Genomic DNA, 19,699 nt, shown 5'->3' on the forward strand with positions numbered 1-19,699 from the left:
TCATCAATGCACACACACCGGGTAATTCCATACGTTATTTCGACCGTAAACGTTACTCTTATAGGTGGAACGTAAATTCGCGAAAGCACTACGGGGGATATACGATAAAATCGCATCGCTGCGCCGTGGAGTATAGCGATCGATATTGCAATGCCAAGCCGACACGACGACGAACGGTCGAATGGCTTCCGCTACCGCTACTGTCTTATACGCTTCCGAAGCGGAAGTGGCCAGAGTTCCTGAACAATGACCGTTATTCAGAACGGCAACGAGCAATCCATCTTCTTCATTAAAGCTATGTACACGATGACATAAATTTTAAAAAAATAAATAAATAAAAAATCAGGAGAAGGTAACTCTGTTGTTGACAACAAGAAGGAAAGGAATTCGCTTATCGATTAAAGTAGTAAATGCGTCATTAAAAAAATATTGCATATAATTATATATGTATAATTAATACATATATACCTATAATAAATAATTATACATACATATATAATATAATGTATAATTATAATATAATATTTATACGTCGAGTAAGATTAAAATTTTCTGCTAATAAGAGAATTAGTATAAGATTTTTCTTTCGTTTTGATTAAAATATCTCGGGTAATTTCAATTTTCACGTGTATAGAGACCATCTCTACTGAATAGAGCTTCGTGTCGGATGTCGCTAATGTTATTCCAGCTCTTCCGTGCAATTGGCCATATATAGAGCCTAAGTGGTGATCGTTTGAGCGTCAAGACGTATACAAGGGAACGGTACAGGAAACCGCGGGTAAGCCACGTGTTCCGTTACACTTGGACGCCGATCATGGAATACGAATGAATCCCGATAATCAGAATGCATACGCATATGTGAACATAACGTGTGTAAGGTCAAGGCGGAAAAGAAAGAGAGACCATCGTCCTCTACCGCGTCGATAGATTCCTGATAATGAACTTGAGTCATTCGAGTCACGCCGCTTTCTGATTTCGCAATCGCCGCTTATCTTAAATTTTTATCGAGCTGTCAATCAACTTGAATAAAATTGCATTTTGCGCAGAAACTTCTTAGAAATGAATTATTTCACGTAGCGTAAAAATTTTGGACCTTATTTATTTATTTTTTAATGTAATTCTCTGTGCAATTTTTATATTTCGTTCTCATTTGATATCACGTTCTATATAATCGGGATAGTTAATGAATTGCTCACTTTTTTTTTCTTTTTAGAAGAAAGGTCGTGTCTCTCACTTAAATATGATACTTTATAATTATTATCACGAGAATAATAAATGAAAAATAAATATAAGAGATGTAGAGTTTTTTGCGTTTTGTGTGGCTAAAATTTCTTTTAAGAAATTTTTTGGGAAACTGATCCGAGTTCAGAGGATTATATCGTCGAAAAATATGGGAGACGCATAATAGGTATAACAGACGCTGGAAAAGAGATCTTCTCGAGAGGCGCGAAAATTCTTTCTTCGCTTATCGGACGCCTCCCTCGACGCAGTTGTCGTTCCGCCGAGTCAACGTACCAACGATTGCGCTTTAAAAGCATTTCACGCGTGCACGCGTGAGGAACGAGGTAAGGGGAAAGACGAGAAGCGACAAATGGAGCGGTATGTAGTTTAAAGTGCGTAGTTTTGTCGTAGAAATGAGTCGCCGAATAAATCTCTGGTCGCGACTCGCCGCGAGATATCATCAAGCCTTATTATTATCTAATATATATTAATATTATATTATGTTAATTATACTATTATATAATATATTAATATTATATTATATTAATTATATATATTATATATAAGTATACACATATTCATTATATAATGTATAATAATGTATAAAAATGTATAATAATTATAGAATAGTTTTTCGATATAATTTTACAGGATATTTTTTAAAAAATATGACAGAACATCTAGAAAAAGAACTTTCTACACGAGATATCGCGCAACTCTTTTAGTTTCGCGTGGAAATAAATTTATTAAAAAAAAACGCGTGGAAATAAACTATTTCACGTCCTCCCCTATTACCATAAAGAGCCTCTCTCTGCAGCGCTATCACTGTCAATCGCATTCTAACGCTCGTGTGTATATAGGGTCAATCGTCGGCGATTCGCGCTCGCAGGCGCGAGAGACTCCAAGAGCCACTCTGTGTGTACACACACGTCGCTCGTAATTATCGTTTTGCCGTCGTCGAGAAACGATGACATAGCGCACTGGGACCACTGGGACTCCACCTCTCTCTCTCTTCCCCGCGGGGAAGGGCGAGTTTATATACCGCCGGCGCTACCTCTCCCGTTCCGTTTGCATCAAGTGAGTGACTCTTTCTCTCTGGGAACGAAAGGGAGACACCAGACCGCGAACGCAGCAGCAACAGAAACCGGTCCACGCCGCGTCATGCTGGGGAATATAAAGCTCGCGACGAGTCTTTCGGAGAACGACCGGTGCCTTTTCGGGTCACCGTGTGTACATGAACGCATACATGCATGAAGGGAGGAAAAAAGGGACATGACGACTCTGTCTTTCCCGCGAATACATTCGAAAATGTTTCTCTCTGGTGAAAAAGTCTGTAATCGCGGAGGTGGAGTATCTCGATATATTTTTCTTGCAAGCGTACATCTTCTCCGAAACTCGAGAATTTAATGTTATCTCTTTGTAACGGAGACGAACAGTGATTATCTTTGTTGGATTCGATGTTACTATTTTCGGAGAGAAAAGAAAGAATAAACTGGAATTCGAGATTGTGCGCGCAATCGAGCTGAAAAAAGCTCTGAAAAAGCTGAGAAAAGATCTGAAAGAAGCATTTAGAGAATTTTAGCTTTTAACTCTTCGATAAAAGGTTTCCCGTAAATTATAAAAGTTCGAAATTAACTTTCCGAAGTATAATCGAATTTTTGCATTATCTCGATTTCTATACGTTCCTGCAGCAATTGCTCCGAGAGATACATATTAAAATAAAAAAGCCTTCTTCGTGCATAAAGATATCAATGTTCTCGAAAGCTGTACCACGCAACATCAGGAAGATATTTACAAGATAATAATATAACAAAGATAATAACAATCTCTTATACACTCGAGATACCTCAAGTCTATTAGGAATGAAATCGTATCTCCGTAAAACGAGACAAGAGCTTCGTAGCAGATGCACTTTTCTCAAAATAGGATTCTCTCTCATATTCGTTTCCCGACGTTCCAATTTCCATCGTCATTATCTTCTCTCTTACATTCGCGAACTCGCGACCCACAACAGCATCCCTTCCTGTTCGTGACCCAACTTTGGTTCCCAGACTTGGGAACCCCTGTCGTAGGTCAATACTCTCTCTCGGCGAGGTTCTCCACCACCATCATCAGCAGCAGCACCACCGGGTGGCGGCGAGTCGTCGTCGTCGTCGTCGTCGTCGTGGTGAGTCGATTAGATCGATTCCGTGGAAAGTGCATCGCGAGGCGCCTCGTACGACGGCTTTTGTCTCGTTAAGCTCCTCTCTCGAGCCAAAGCAAGCTCCCTCGTACAGAATCTCTCCTTCTCACTCTCTTCTTTCATCTTCCGAGTCTTTGTCGGCTGAATCGCCGCACCCGTCGCTCTTGATGATCGTCATCCGCCAGCGAATGAACTCTCACCTTAACGACTGCGTTACGTTCGCATCGCGGCACGTGCTCACTGTTTTCAATAAGCCAGGAAGAAAAACAAAGACAAAGAGAGAGAGAGAGAGAGAGAGAGAGAGAGAGAGAGAGAGAGAGAGAGAGAGAGATATATATATATATATAAAGAGAGAGATAAAGAGAGAGATAAAAGGAGAGAGATTTTGCCCCGATTCTTTTGCGCCGAGTGTCGTGGAAAAAAGAAGTGAAACGCTAATGAGTATAATTTTCATTAACGACGTTTCCCCAACAAAAATTTCAATAACGAGTCGTTTGCGTGCAATATAATTTTTAACACAAATAAATATATAAATATAATAAAAAAAATATTTATACGCTCTTTCCTTTGCTTTTTCTACGAGATGTAATTTTTCTTTCTCTCTCTCTCTCTCTCTAAATTAAAATATTTATTAAATACCGTTCGTGTACAACTTTTCGGTAAAATATGCCTGAATCATCTTTCTAATTAATCATCGAGGAAAAAAGGAAATTATGTAACGACGATGATTTGCCAAAGTATTCTTTCAACAGCTTGGTTATTATAACGCTCATGAATATATCGGACACGTAAGCCCCATTAATTGTTAAACGGGAACAAACACGGGAGTGTACTCGAACGAGTTGTGATAAATGATTTCGCAATACTTATATTTAACACCTATACTGATACGTGATATCATCGGATTAAATTGTAGATACCGTATTCGAAGTTGTTTCGATTTCGATATATAATATAATTCGTTATTTATGTCCCCATAAACGAACACAAATAATTATATAAAGTAAATAATTATATAATAGTAATGATTGTAATAATATAATATATACAAGTGTTATTTACGTTCAGAGATATTGCTTTATACACATATAAAAAGTGAATTAAATGTCGATAATATATTATTATTGTCGGCGAAATATCGTTTTCTCGAAGGATGCGTCATTTTGACGCGTGTTGGAAGGACTCTCGTAAATTTCGCCGTAATACGAGATTATAAAACGAATGTAGGTCCGTTCGCGTATAATAAGAGTACTCATAAAATTCCAATAAACGTTCGCGACTTCTCTCTCTCTCTCTTTCTCACTTTCGAGTCCGCCAATCGTAATTATTAATATTAATGAAGCAACCGACGATTCGATCGCGAGCTTCTTCTCTAAGAGCCTTTTATTAATCACGGAATTATTGCGTCGAGACTCTGTCTCGTCGATACTAATTGCACATGTACATAGGTTTATTAAACCTTGGACGAAAAACTGATCGATCGAGCTGTCGCTTCTTCGAAAAAAGTCATTTTGACTTTGTGCGATATTTTTTACTTCCAGCGAAAATTATCGAAAAATTAGTAAAAGCATTCCGAAAAATATCCTCTATATATGACGCCCTTTGTGAAAAAAGTTAATACTTTAATGATTATTCGAAAGAGAAAAGAAATAATTTCCTCTTTCTCACGAGCGACTAAAAAATTTTTTCGACTATAATAATTTGCCATCATTAATGTCTATTAAAATTCTTTAATTAATTAAACAGATATATAAATGTATTATTAAATAATATAATGAACATCTGTGATGGCGAATATGAGAGAAAAATCCAAAAACATTTTTTAATTGCTCGTGAAAAACAGGAAACCATTTTTTTTTTCCAAATATATTTATATTTAATCATATAAATTAAATAAATTATTTATTTAATAATAAATAAAGAATAAATAAAGAATAAATGAATAATTACAAAAAATAAACATTAAATCGTTACGAACGAGAAAAATATTCACTGATTGAAAACAATCAGCCGTTTCGAGTCAATTTCGAAACGAAGGCAAAATTACACGCGTCAAAAATCTGCGAGACAGGTATCCTTTCGATGTCGCCGCGACTCAATAACGACTGTCGTCATAAAAAAAGAAAAAGGGAAAAAAAAAAACCTTTCGTATAAATTTTCCAGTTCGACGAACTCAACACCGGAAGCGTGCGACGACGCGGAAGCGGAAGAGACGGATTTGCGTCCTTATTCGCGACAACTTAGGCTTCATTACGTCTAAGAGTTCGTCATTTGCGTCAATTATCGTCCCTCTCTCTCCTTTACCCCCGCGTTTGCACGTCTCATGAAGAATTCAACGCTCGATCCCGTATGAGAATAAACGCTCGATACCGTAAATCTGGGCCACTGTAGTCATAGATTCGATTCATTATGCAACGCCCGTTGATGGGGGAAACAGAGAGAAAGAGAGGAGGATATATATGTTTCCGATGCTACATTTGCGCTTTCGCGTAAAAAGACAACCGACGACAGTCGTTTTATCGACTCAATTGTGCTCGCATCGAAAGGTTATATCTGTCACGCTTGGGACGCTGCGATGGGTCCAGAAAAAAAGAATCTGCTTGGTTTTAAGATAATCGAAATAATAAAATAATAAATAACATATATATGAGACATACCTATATAATAAAGTTTTTTAATTCGCGATAGACAGAATTCAAGCTATACAATAGAAGTTTATTATCATTTCCTATAATTTTGATGTACATATATGTTTTTATTGTAAATATAAATCCGTTATATTCGTGGGACAATATATGGTATATGGAAAGAATTTTGTAAGAATTTCCCTGATTAATATTTATCACAATAAAAATAATATCTATCGCAATAAAATATAAAACATATTTTATATTTTATTGCAATAGATATTATTATTTTTATTGTAATAAATATTAATCAGAGAAATTCTTACAAAATTCTTTCCATATACCATATTGTCCCACGATTACCATGATTTTCAGGGTAAATTCTAAAAGAAACTTCTCTCAGTGTATAAATATAAATAAAAACAAATATAAATTATAAAACAAATCCAAAGTATATTTATATTAAGTAGATTTATATTTTTCTTTAATAAGAATTAAATAAACTAATTGAATATATATAATAAATTCCTTTCTCCTGTTAATCCATTGCTGCATCTATTGTTTCTCGATTATCTAAAATCAGCTGATTCTATATACCCTTTTGTTTTCCATACAAAGTTTCGCGATAAAATTTCGAGAGAGAAGTTCGAATCCGCTAATTATTGAAAAGACCGGGATTCAGACCGAGGACAATTCTCTCCGCTTTTACGGAGAATGGAGAATTGGGTTAGCGACGGGAAATCGGGGGGCGCCCGGGGTTGTTGAAAGTATAACAAGTTTAAATTCCGGGGAATTGCGGCTGCCGGACAACAATGTGAACTCCGACAATGCACCGCGTTTTCACACACGCAATGTCGATTGCACAATGCACTCGTTCGTCTTCAAGACCTGGACACACGATTCATCGTATAATTAGCGCGTAATTTCCTCTGTCTCGCAAAAGGGCAACGCATGACGATATATCGACGCGATGAATCTCTATTAACTGCAGGGGACCGATGCAATTCCCGTTCGATTATTCATATTCAATCGCGCCATTATTTTGCGGCGTAATAGCACTTTCGAAGAATGAATTACCAGGTCGTTTCGCGAATGGTGCTGAAATTATCTCTTAACTGTGACACATTAATTTTGCATCTTGATTCATAATTAGCTCTCGTTTAAAAAAGATTAGTGTGCATCAGAAAAATATTAATCATTGTTATACATTATTTTCCGACATGCAATCATCTCTTTAATTTCTCTTTCTCTATTATACCTTTAACGTTTATAATTAAAAACTTGAAACCTAATAAAAATAATATTTATTTAAAGTAAAAAGTAAAATTGTTAAGGCTCCTGGCTACTTTCCGACCATGTCGAAATCGTGACGTCAGAGGCGAGAAAACACACGCTAAAATTTCTTAGATGCCATTTCGAAATAAAAAAATATTTCGATGAAACAGCACTTCAGATGGCTTTAGCACACTCTTAAAAAACCCCGAAAACTATCCTTTCTCCTTTATAATCAATCAACAGCTGTAAAATGTAATATTATGAAGCCCAGTCCGTCGGGTCTTTGCACATGCGCAGTCATTCCGCATGTCAAAGTCTGATATCTCGATCATTTTACAGATGTTGATTGATTATAAAGGGAAAAGGACAGTTTTCGGGGGTTTTTAAGGGTGTGCTAAAGCCATCTGAAGTGCTGCTTAATCGAAATATCTTTTCATTAAAAAATGGCATCTAAGAAATCTCAACGTGTTGTTTCTCGCCTCTGACGTCACAATCCAATATGGCCGCGGTGAGCACCCAGGAGCCTTAATGGAGGGATTTCGATAAAGGGGTCGCATTAAAATATATTTTTTCAAATCTATACATTATTTCAACGATGTAAATAATTTACATATGAAATAACATACAAATCTGAAATAATGTGTGTATCTTAATGTGAACATGTATAAAGTATTTATAATAAACTTATAATTCTAATAATAATTCTATATATAAATATATAGAATTTATATAGGTATAATAGACTTACTCGATAACGAATGATAAAATGTATCTTGTAAATTATACAATTATATATTAAAACTTTTTGTACACATGTCAAACGAGAGAGCGAAGCATGAAACAATGCAAAGCACACACATCGACGTGAAATGCGCTCGGGGTCGAATAAAAATAAAAAAATTAATAAATAAATAAAAAAAACATGATTCTATGTGCCGCGGCGAACAAAGTCGGATTGTGTCACGATAGAGAGAGAGTGAATTTATAACCCCTCCGGATATCGGCAGTCTTGAATGGCGCGATTGTTCGGGACCTTTCTCCCCGCGAGCGAGTGTGTACCTCTCTATCTCTAGTAGAGACGTTGCTATCGGAGGATATATATATATCGCGTCGTTTCTCCGGTTCGTAAAAATGTGTCAGAGCGATTAGTCGGTCGCAAGAGAGAACTCGCCCTTTTTCCTCTTCGGGGTCGAGACCGCTTCAACGACACTTTTATCATCGTATATATATGCGTGCTCTCGTCAAGTTTTTCCCCCTCGTCTCGTTTATTCCCCCCTATTTTTTCACAAATTGCAGTCGTTTTCACGATTGATTCTCAATTTCTCGCCAGTACTCTCGAAAACTTCAATTTTCAATTTATTCGAACGATTCAATTTAAATTGCGTGTATTATTATATAACTGTGAGCTTTAGATTAAAATTTTAATAAAATCATCTATTTTTTTCCATAAAATTTACTTCGTCGGAAATTTTTGATTTTCGATCGATTAAAGAGTTGGTTTGAAGAAGAGAGTTCTAGCGTGATTAAATATAAAAAAAATAAATAAAAATTCAAATATATATATAATAAAATGTCTCAATTTTATTTTAATTATTTACTTAGCTTCATAATTTAATCAATCTGTAAAAGCCTTCAGACATGTTTCATATAAGATTCTCTCTCGATAAATCGCCGACGTGATAAAACGCACGAAAAGTGCGATAAAAACCTCGTTCTCACGATTTAAATACGAAGTACGATACGTATAGTGAGTCAGCAACCGCTATGCTAACAGTGTATCTTTCGTCTCTCTGCTTCATGTATGACTCACAAATTATACGAGGATTTTTCGATCGCGCACACGAGGGTGGGACCCTTAACTTAGCGCACCCTTCGCGGGGCCCGAGAAGGCACCGAGGCCGAGGGAGGTCTGCCTCCTCCGCCATGTGTTGTTTGACAGTGATTCTCAAATCGAGATCGCCTCATAATGCGCGCGATGCAGATTTTTGCATACCGAGAGAATTTTCTCTTAGTATTTACTCTGAATATCATGATAATCATGGGACAATATCGTATATATGAAAAGAATTTTATGAGAATTTCTCTGATTAATATTTATCTCAATAAAAATAATAATAAATAAATAAGATGTTTTTATAATCGGCCAATAGAGCCAACCGCGAAAATTAATTTTAATTTTTCGCAACAGTATCTCTTGGTTTTGAGATTACTGAGTTCCATTGATTTTTCCGTTGTAAGTTTCGAGGATAATTAATCAATGGAACTCAGTAATCTCAAAACCAAGAGATACTGTTGCGAAAAATTAAAATTAATTTTCGCGCTTGGCTCTATTGGCCGATTATAAAAACATCTTATTTATTTATTAATATAGAGAGCCGAGTAAAAATATTTTCTTTAAAAAAAAAATAAAAAAAATAAAAAAAAAATCTATTACAATAAAATATAAAATATGTTTGATTAATTTTACTATGCAGTTTAGTAAAATTGTGATATAGATATTATTATTTTTATTATGATAAATATTAATCAGAGAAATTCTCATAAAATTCTTTTCATACCATATTGTCCCACGATTATCATGATTTTCAGGGTGAATTCTAATTGTAAGAGAAAATTCTCTGTGCAGCGCATATTTACTCGATGATAAAATTAAGATTTTATATAAAAAATTTATATAAAGCGATTTCAGCTTCCTTCCGTCTGTCACTTTATTCGAGAGAGAATAAGTCGCGGTGTGATATAAAAGTATATAAATGAATTGTACTCGGTGGTAATACTTTGACGATACTTGGAAACATTGATAGACTGATTGATAGAATTGATTGAGATATCTTTAGATATCCTCTTGAGAGTTTTATCACAAAAGTTGAGGTATCGAAAGTCCTTAAAATAGACATATCAAGCTAGAGAAATCACTCGGTATAAGTTTGTGTCTACCTTGGGAATTACGTTTTCAAGAATAAAATTGAGAATCGTAAAATTGAGCAATAATGGATTTATCTGAAAGTAATTTTCCGCGAAAGACATGTATAAAAACAAGAATTATCTTAACAGCTTAATCTTAATAGTTTCCAAGTAAAATTTGCATTACTTCTTCTTTTTTCTAGATAAAATTTCAGATTAATCACAGACTCTCCCATTTATTATTATAATAAAGTGGAAAAGCGAGATACTTATATAAGAAATTATAGACAAAACATGTTCTAACTATTTGGATGATACATCCAATAGATTATAAGGATTAACACTCGTATGAATAAAACTTTATAAAATCAATTTTTAAAATCAAATATAAAACCAGGGTTGGCAAAAAACTTGTTCTTTTCATTTTAAACAAAAAACATTGATTTTTTGTTTGAAACAATGTTTTTTTGTTTTATATGTGTTTTTAAGTAAAGCAAGAAAAAACCATGTTTGAAATCAAAAAACAGGTTTTAAACAAGCAAAAAAAACTTGATCTGTGTAAATATTTTAATTTTTAATAACTGCGATATTTTAAAAAGTTTTAAACTATTGTTTAAAACACGAAAACTGTTTAAAACAAAAATGTTTAAAACAGTGGACATTGTTTTAAACAAATTTTAATCAAACAGTTTTAAACACATTGTTTAAAACATGTATAAAATCGATAAAATTAAGTGTAAGCTCGGATTATTTGACAATAAATATGTCATGTCATGTAGGGCAATAATTTTGTCCATCACAAACATACTCCAGGTGACAAAATGATTACCCCACGCCGCATATCAATGCCAGAAGAATTCCTAGTCTCTTGAAAAAGAGAGAAGTGAATTAAAATTGGGAAATGGCGTGATATCGCGTGATACCGGGGTTTCTCGCACAACCCGTATATATTCGTACGCATATTTCACATCGGCCGACCTAGTGGCGCTTACCGAGATGGGCTCGCCGTTCGCCTTCTCCCCGTCGAGTATCCTCTGGCGCAGGGCGAGTCTGTCGAGGCTGGCGAGCCTGTAGCTGCCGCCGGTCTCGCGGTCCCTGCTGAGCCGCTCGGCAGCGGTGCCGAGGCCGACGCCGCCGCCGTTCGAGCCGGCGTTGAAGCTCGAGGTGTACTTGGGTAGGGTCGGCGGCGGCACTTGCCGCGCCTTCTCGCGAGTCATCATCGTGCTGCTGCTGTAGAGGAAGGACGTGTTGCTGTTGTTCGACAGACCGCGACTGACGCCGCCGGACGGCGAGATGCCCGAGGACGCCGTGGACGACGCCGTCGACGACGACGAGGACGGCGTCTTGATGCCGTTGCTCTGCGCGCCGCCCGCGGTGCCGTTCTGGTTCTCCGTCGTTGACATTTCTGTCACCCCGTACGCGGGTTCCTACTCCCCGTCCTTCTCTCTTTCTTTCACGTTTCTCTCTCTCTAGTAGAGAATCAGCCACGGGAACTCGGATGGGGATTTATTTCAAACCCTTGAATCGAAAGATCGGAGAGATGGTTAACGGGTTCGCTGCTCTCGTGTATATGATTGTGTCACGTATACATATACACGTGTCATATGCGCGTAATATTATCTGTCAGATTTTTCGCGATATTCTTGGTAGCGAACGTGTTAAAAAAAACCATGTAGTTATATGAGACTACTCGGAATATTTTATATTTTGATTGCGTTCTTTGAAATATATGCAAAAATGAATATACTAATTAATTCATATAAATATATGTATATAATTTATATATGCAAACACAAATAAAAAAATTATGAATTATTATAAAAGTCACTAATGGATCCCTTTTCATAAAACTGTCATTACTTTAGTTACATATCTATCTGCACAATTTTTTAACAGAACATAAATATATTACTTTTTTATTCAGTTTTATTAAATCAGATCAATCAAATCTATAATCTAATTATAATATTCAATTTTTAAGCTTTAATTATTTTTCACTGTTATATTTGCCAATTTCTAAATTTACAAGAATCTATATAGTTTATAATTCGAGAACATGAGAGATTTATTCTAAATCATTTATCATAAAAAGCAACACTTAATGATTTTTTTCCAAATATAATATTAAAAATAATGAAGAATTTTGACAAAAATGTGACTTCTATTTTTAATACGAAATGCGTACAAAAGTAATAATATCAATTTAATTCCTAGACGTCTTTTAAGATTACTAATTAGAATTACAATGTTTTATTATTAGCACATATGTCTCATATCGGTATGCAGTTTTATGAAACTAGAGTCCAGCTGCATAAGAAAAAAAAAAAGAATCGTCGATGTGCACAATAGTGATTCGAGCGACGTGTAAAATGCGCCAACGCGCGTAATTGTAGATCGAATGCATTCCGGAGGCCATACACACGCCGATCGAGAAAAGCTTTGATTTGTTTCCGCGAAACTTTATTTCGAACACGTTCAGCGATATCTTTTAAGCCATCAGGCAAGTCTGTAAGTACGCGGTAAAGCATTTATCCCGATAATGGAAGAATACGGTCCATCTATTTCACGGATACACTTTTAACTCATTTCTTTTACAGAAATAGACATATTGTTGGCACCAATGCATTAATATATTTTATTAATGAATAGCTCATTATTAATTTGTCAATATGTAAATATGTATATAAAAAATAATAAAAGAATTTATATACATCTTATAATAAATAATAAATCTAATAATAAAAAAAAGAAAAAATGCATCGAATTTTCTGTAAAAATATTGGCTACTTTTCTCGGCAACAAAATTAGATTACAGAGAAGCTTTTATGTATACGGCTGCGTGTCGAAGACCGCGGAACGTTTTTCAACGTGCATGACTGAGATCGAAAACCGATTCCTCTCGGGAGAAGGAAGAGGAAAGAAGCCTTCTCGATCGGAGCGAAACACGTCGAAAGTCGATACACGAGATGCGGTTTTTATTTATCCTCGCGGCGCGCGACGGAGAATGGTGTTCCGTAACAAGGCGAGTTCTATACTCTTACATTATTCCGTAAGGATAATCGGACAATGTCGGAGGCGGTTTCGTTTCTCGTTTAGGATTTCATGAACGAAATGGACTCGAGATCGATCCACAAAGGGAGAATGAATGTAAATGTGAAAAAGTAATGTTCGCGATGTGTGCTTTCCGATATTTTCCATATTGAAATGGAAATGCAGCACCTCTATTTCTCCTCTGTTTAAATATTATCAAAAATTACGTATTGATTGACGTAAAATATTTTTTTAAAATTCAATATGTAAAATAAAAGTTATCTTAATTATATTTTGTTAAGACGTCTCTTCAAGGCCTAAATATAATCCAAGTATTGTAAAAAAAATTAGATATTAATTGATGAAAAAATTCAATATGTAAAATAGAAAGTTATCTTAATTTTATTATTTTATTTATTATTTATTATTATTGTTAAGGCCTCTTCAGACAATCTATAATTCGCGCAATAAAATTCAAGATAGAATTTTCTTTATAATTTTATACGTCACATATTTCAATGTATATTATGTGTACCCTGAAATATATTTCGATTTTTATATATTTTACGTGTTCAAATTTTCTGTAATACACGACGTATAAAATTTATAATTAGAATTCTGCCTTCAATTTTGTCGTAAATTATATATAAAGAAGCCTTTAATTAAGAAACTTATTAATGAGTTTAATATCGTAGATCGACGTTATCTCATTAATTTATGTATGAAACGCAAACTTTAAAAAGAAGATATGTTACCAATAAAAAACTAATTAATAAGATGATAAATATATTTAATATCAAACATTGCATTTATTTGCGTATAATTAGACGCGCACTTTTTGATAATATCATCTTTAATTAAAGCAAATACACTGTGTATTTCATATAGAGACTGCATTCTCAATTCAATATTGAAGAAAATTGCGTTTTGTTTATATACACATCTCGCATTCAAGTGATTCCGGACTCGAATTCGCGATGCGCGAATGATTGTTTACGCATGATCGCTCGATGTTGACTCAAGCTGACGGCTGTCTGCGTCTTTTGACTCGCGATATGACTACGATATCAGGAATGTATCGCGGAGTAAAAGTGATCGCGCGCGTAAAAAAAAATTGAAGTAAAAACAAATAACCCTCGTCGTCTAGCTCCGACGATCGAAAAGAGAAAGGGTCGCTATAAAGAAACAGCTATCTCTGGTTAACGAAAATTCTAATTATAACTACAAACAATTTAAACTCTATATCGTAAGGGGTTTCTAGGAAACTAAGAGATTTTTTTCTTCTATGTTTATATAAATGCAATTTTGTATAAATACGAATTGTATACATGAAATGTAAATTATACATATATGTAAATACGAATCGATTAAATATATAAATATTTTATTTAGACTGCAACAGGACAGAGCTTCTGTGATTTTTTTAAGAGAAATTGAGAGTGACATTATTTCGAAGAGAAATTGAGAGTGGCATTATTTCGAACAATGCAACATTTTTTTCGTGCACCTAAAGCAGACCCCATACCGCGTTTCCATTGTTGCACGTAAACATAGAGGTCACTTTCACGCGTCCGGAACATCGAAATTCACCCAAGTTATACCGGTTTCCGGATAGCCTTGTGTTCGAATGGAGGTAGTATTTCGTTAACCAGAGACAATAGATAGCGCGTCCAATCGCTTTCGAGAACGAAGCTCAGTCTCCCGAAAAAAAAATCATAGCACTCGAGAGCGAATGTTTTTCGAGCTCGTATATACATATAATAAGTTACCGAGTCGACATCGATGCGATTCCCAACGAGAGAGGAACACCATCAGCCGTCGTCGTCACACATACATATGCACTCGACGCGCCTTAAATCGTCGCCCGAAAATTCGAAATATCACAAGCACACGCTACTAACCGTCCCTTCGGCACCGTTAAACGCTCTCGCTGCGTAGGTGGAGATACCAGGATTGTTCTCGCACAGGAAAGGAGACACAGGAGAGAAACAGGCGTCGGAGGAGAACAACACGCGCGCGCGCGCGCGCGAAAGAGCAAGAAAGAAAGAAAGGGAGAGACTGTAACGTGCGTCGCACTGTGTGGGCTCCCCCGAGGGTCGGAGAGCCGGTGTTGCCGATGATTCACGCCGTCGGCGAGCCGGTCGTGCGTGGCCGCGTTTTCACTCTCACCTCGTCGTTCATCGTTTTACGCATCGTTCCACGAGAATGTAAGTAGGAGAACACGACGCGAGTATATTCGTTCACCGCACGAACGAAAACGCCACGACGTTCCACTACGAACGACGCGTCCTCGAGGAAAGTCTTTAATCCGCGCCGACACGATCACTACACGCCCGACTCGTACGTACTGCGACGACCACGCCTGACGCAGCTGCCGCGAGGGGGAAGCAGCGCGAGGGTGGGGGAAAAGAGAGACATCGCGCGCTTGCGCGGCGCGATTCGTCGCCCGCAGCGCGCATGCGTCGGCCAATCACGGACGTCGGCCGCGGCGGCGCGCGGAGTAATCAGAGCGCTCGACGCTGCGGCGGTAGGTGGGTGAAGCTTCGTTCCGTATCGAGCGTCGATACTTCAGCGCCGCTCGCTCTTCGCAAGGCCCTTTGCAAGGGCTCCGAACACTCTTGCTTTCGTTCGTCGGAGTGTAAATACTATTTCGCGGATGAGAGCTCTTTCTCTTTGCTCTATACACGTCAAAATAAATAAGAAGAAATTATCGTCTTTTTATGTTGTGTCAAGAAAGATGAAACAATAACTCGAATATATTTTCTTTCGAATTTGAATGTCGTTCTTATTTGATATTTTGACAATACTAGCAGGCACTCATTAATTTCTAAACGTAAACGAGTCAATTGTAGAAAAATATTATAGTACTTACTTAAATATTATTGTTACATTAATAAATACATTATTTAATTCTTGAGACTGAATTTGAGAGATATATTGAATATTTAATTTATTCAATATCGTATAATCGTTAAATTAAAGAAAAGAGACATAACATTTATATCGCATAAAAAAGAAAATGTGTGCGTGACAATTTATTAAACATTTATTTAATTAACGAGATCATAAATGCAATAATATATTATATATTAAATTAGAATTACTTCGATTAGATATATTAATCTGAATTTACTGAATATTTTATGCTCGATATACGATATAATACACGCGCGTTCTGACAATTCAAGAATCATAGGACATCAGTAATAGAATTACAAATAATAATAGCAACGTGAAAGTTGTAACAGTAATTAAAGACCGAGAAATGGCAATCTTAATAATATTCCGAGATAAGTATCTGAGAGAAAAATTACTAATATTCGTACACAACAGGATTCAGAGTAGAAATCATACAGACACTGTTTATTCTTCAACAACTCAACTAATTAATTGGCTAAATTAGAGATAAAGGGAGAAAATTGGAGTTTTTAGTTAGACAGTAATTTAGCATGTATGCTAATCTAGATCTCAATTACTTTCGACGAGAATCTCGCTTTCGTGACTGAGAATTAAACTCGGAAAGGATGAAAGACGATCTTATCGGGGACGATTGTCCCGGTGTCAACAAGCACGTGTCAACGAACACGTGTCAACGAACATTAATAGAACGCAAACGCGTTATCTCGAAGAGAGTGCGAGACGATTAAGTTCTAAGTGACTCGAGCACGCCGACTCTCGATTTCGCGATGTCAACGCACTCGCGATCGCATTGTCTTCGCGCTTGTTATTCTAGCGCGTCCACTAGGAAGTACGCATGGCGGAATGCCCGGTTGCGACCTTAATTGGACGTTGAGCTAATAATAAGAGCACTGTCGGTCGCGTGCGTGCGTACACGTCCGAAAGAACGAAATGAGAAGAGTAAAAAAAGTCTCGGGTGAAATGCAGACAATGGGATTCCGAATCGAATGAAAATTGCCTCGAAATCATTTTTTCGCCAATCAACGATGCGTCGGATATTGCAATTTGATCATATATCAATTAATAGCAATCAATTCAATTTTACACGCCATTATCAATTTATATATATACACACACACTAAAAATAAATTACAATATATTTCTTAAATTCCTCAACGAATTAATTAATTAATTAATTAATTAAAGACATGAAATGATATATAATTAATTATATATTAATTATATATATACATATATATATAATTTTATATATATGTATATATAATTATCTATTTATAAATAATTTGAAGTCTTTAATTAATTAATTCGTTGAGAAATTTAAGAATTATATTGTAATTATATATAATGTATTAAAAATAAATGTGCGTGAATGAGTGTTGGAATTTTACTTTTCCGAGCGTTGTTAAGATAATTCACTTCTCTCTTTACTTATATATTATCAATAAAAAAATTATTGTGTCACATGGATGATGATTCAACTACCTGTTGAGACTCCTTGTTCTTCTGGCAATATCTGGCGAGAACGGCCGGATTCAAACGACGTCTCGCCGTCGACGAGTCCGTCGCCGACATCGTTTATACGATTGCTCGTCAAACAACGATTCCAGCTGATTCACGAAAGGTCACACTTTCATCAATTATCACGCAACTAGCTCGTCGTGTATGCGAAACTATCGTCCCGAGAAATCGCGCGGATCGATCGGCCGCAAAAACGCGATCGCGATTTTCTCAACAATTCGATCGCTCTTAATTGTTTACGCGAAACCAGACTGACTGATAAAAATTAATAGGGTTTTTGTCTATCCACAGCTTTAGAACTTAGAATCAACACTAACAATTCAAAATCAGAATGTCATATACGATTTGGAGACAGAATGAATAAATTTCATAAGTTGCTGTTCAGTGAAATCAGAGCTCATAAAGAAACTTGTATATATTATATTTATAAAATCTCTCTATTTTAAATATGTAGATAAAAGCTTAATATATCTTTTTGAAATGTGCGGCCATTTATTAACATTTATTCTTCAATTAAGCTCATGGATGAAAGATTTTGATAACTATGATGTCGTTGCTCTCAAGTTATTGAAAAAGATAGAAAAATCTATCGAGAAATACTCAAATAATAAAATCCAAATTAATTCAATTTCATATTATTATTAATTCAATCTATTATATATATATAATAATATAAAATATATATTCGAAAATTACATATTATATCGCGCAGAAAGAACTTGCTAATTTTAGCTTTTATTATTTTTATCACATAATAAATGTGTCAATGCAGTAAAATAAAGAGATTTAATGAAGTTGTTTCACATTATGCATAAAAAATCTTTAAATGTATGTCAACTTTATTTGTTTGCTTATATAGCTTGATAAAATGTAAATTAAATTTTTTATCGAAATTACTTATCATTCAATTTCTTATTTCAAAATATATAATTTAATTCTATAATTTAATTTTAATAGATGTGACAAAAATATTTTTATATGAAAATTTTACGCCTTTTCTTGGGTTTCTTTTATAATAATTTTTATTTTTTTAAATAATTTTTATTTAATAAAAAAGATGAGTAATAAAAACAATTGTTAAGTTGCGTTGCTAAGTTATTGAAATCGTAACAAGCTTATCTACATTACTGAATCATTTACACTCGATATATTTCGATTATTGTTCCTTATCTCCAAGAATCGTAGAAGGACATTGATGTTATAACTTCGCAGAATAACTTCTTAGAAATAATAACGTAGAAGTTGTTTGTAATAATACGAGACACAGAATAGAGTTAATGATAAACGTTTCACGAAAATTGCAATATAATATTTCCTTTCTAGATTAAATAATATTTCGATAAAAAAGAAGCATAGAGATCATATTTACACAGAGACACAATTCTTAAATTCCTCAGCGGATTAATTAATTAATCAAAGACTGAAGTTAATTAAATAGAAAATAATTCAATATAAATCAAGCTAAACTGCTTATCTCCACAACTTTCGACAATTTTGCGAAACAATATCGCGCTTTCGTCGCATAAAACTGACACTCTGAAAAAAATAGCGAATTATTTTTTTCTCGCACCGTGACACTCCGTCCGTTTCGATCGATTCGAGTCCGCTCGATCGTCGTGATCGTGCAAACTGAACTCACGCGGTATTAATATTACGAACACGAAGCCAACTTGTACGACGATCGGAATGCGACTAGCCTTATCAGAGAGAAAGAAAGAGAGAGAGAGAGAGAGAGAGACTCACCGCTACCGTGGTGACCGAAGCGACCGTGACGGTGATGACGTGATCGTCGTCGTCGTAGTCGTCATCGTCATTGTCGATGTTGCCCATGCGGTCGTCCAGCATCCGTACAGCACCGGAAATAAACCAGAGAAGTGGGTAGGGAAGGATAGATAAGTAGAGAGGGGAAACACCGGTTTAGAACCGCGATAAGGACGATGAGAAACAAGGACGATAAAGAATCGTTCGGGAGAGGAGAGGATAGGAGGAAAGGAATGTTACGTTAACTGTGTTTTTTTATGCT

General features: G+C 35.6%; 1 protein-coding gene across 8 annotated transcripts in view; it reads right to left on the bottom strand.

Annotated features, from left to right (window-relative positions):
- Window positions 1-19,646, bottom strand: part of Pnut (septin 7-like protein pnut) — a 39,141-nt gene extending 19,495 nt beyond the window's left edge. For 3 of the 8 annotated variants that reach the window (XM_083034061.1, XM_083034060.1, XM_083034059.1), the window contains exons 1-2: window positions 15,141-15,599; window positions 11,202-11,727 (exon numbers count right to left, since the gene is read on the bottom strand). In XM_083034061.1, coding sequence (XP_082890187.1) covers window positions 11,202-11,612 — 411 coding nt within the window. In that variant the 5' untranslated portion in view covers window positions 11,613-11,727; window positions 15,141-15,599. Of the gene's footprint in view, window positions 1-11,201; window positions 11,728-15,008; window positions 15,601-17,640; window positions 18,036-19,419 lie in introns of those variants that run through there. The other 5 variants (XM_083034058.1, XM_083034056.1, XM_083034057.1 and 2 more) reach the window with 5 other exon arrangements.
- Between the last annotated feature and the right edge of the window lie 53 nt (window positions 19,647-19,699).

The sequence above is a fragment of the Prenolepis imparis genome, unplaced genomic scaffold (genome assembly GCF_030444845.1).
Source record: "Prenolepis imparis isolate NDT839.2.m4 unplaced genomic scaffold, iyPreImpa1.0 SCAF_3, whole genome shotgun sequence".
NCBI classification, from domain to species: Eukaryota; Metazoa; Arthropoda; class Insecta; order Hymenoptera; family Formicidae; genus Prenolepis; species Prenolepis imparis.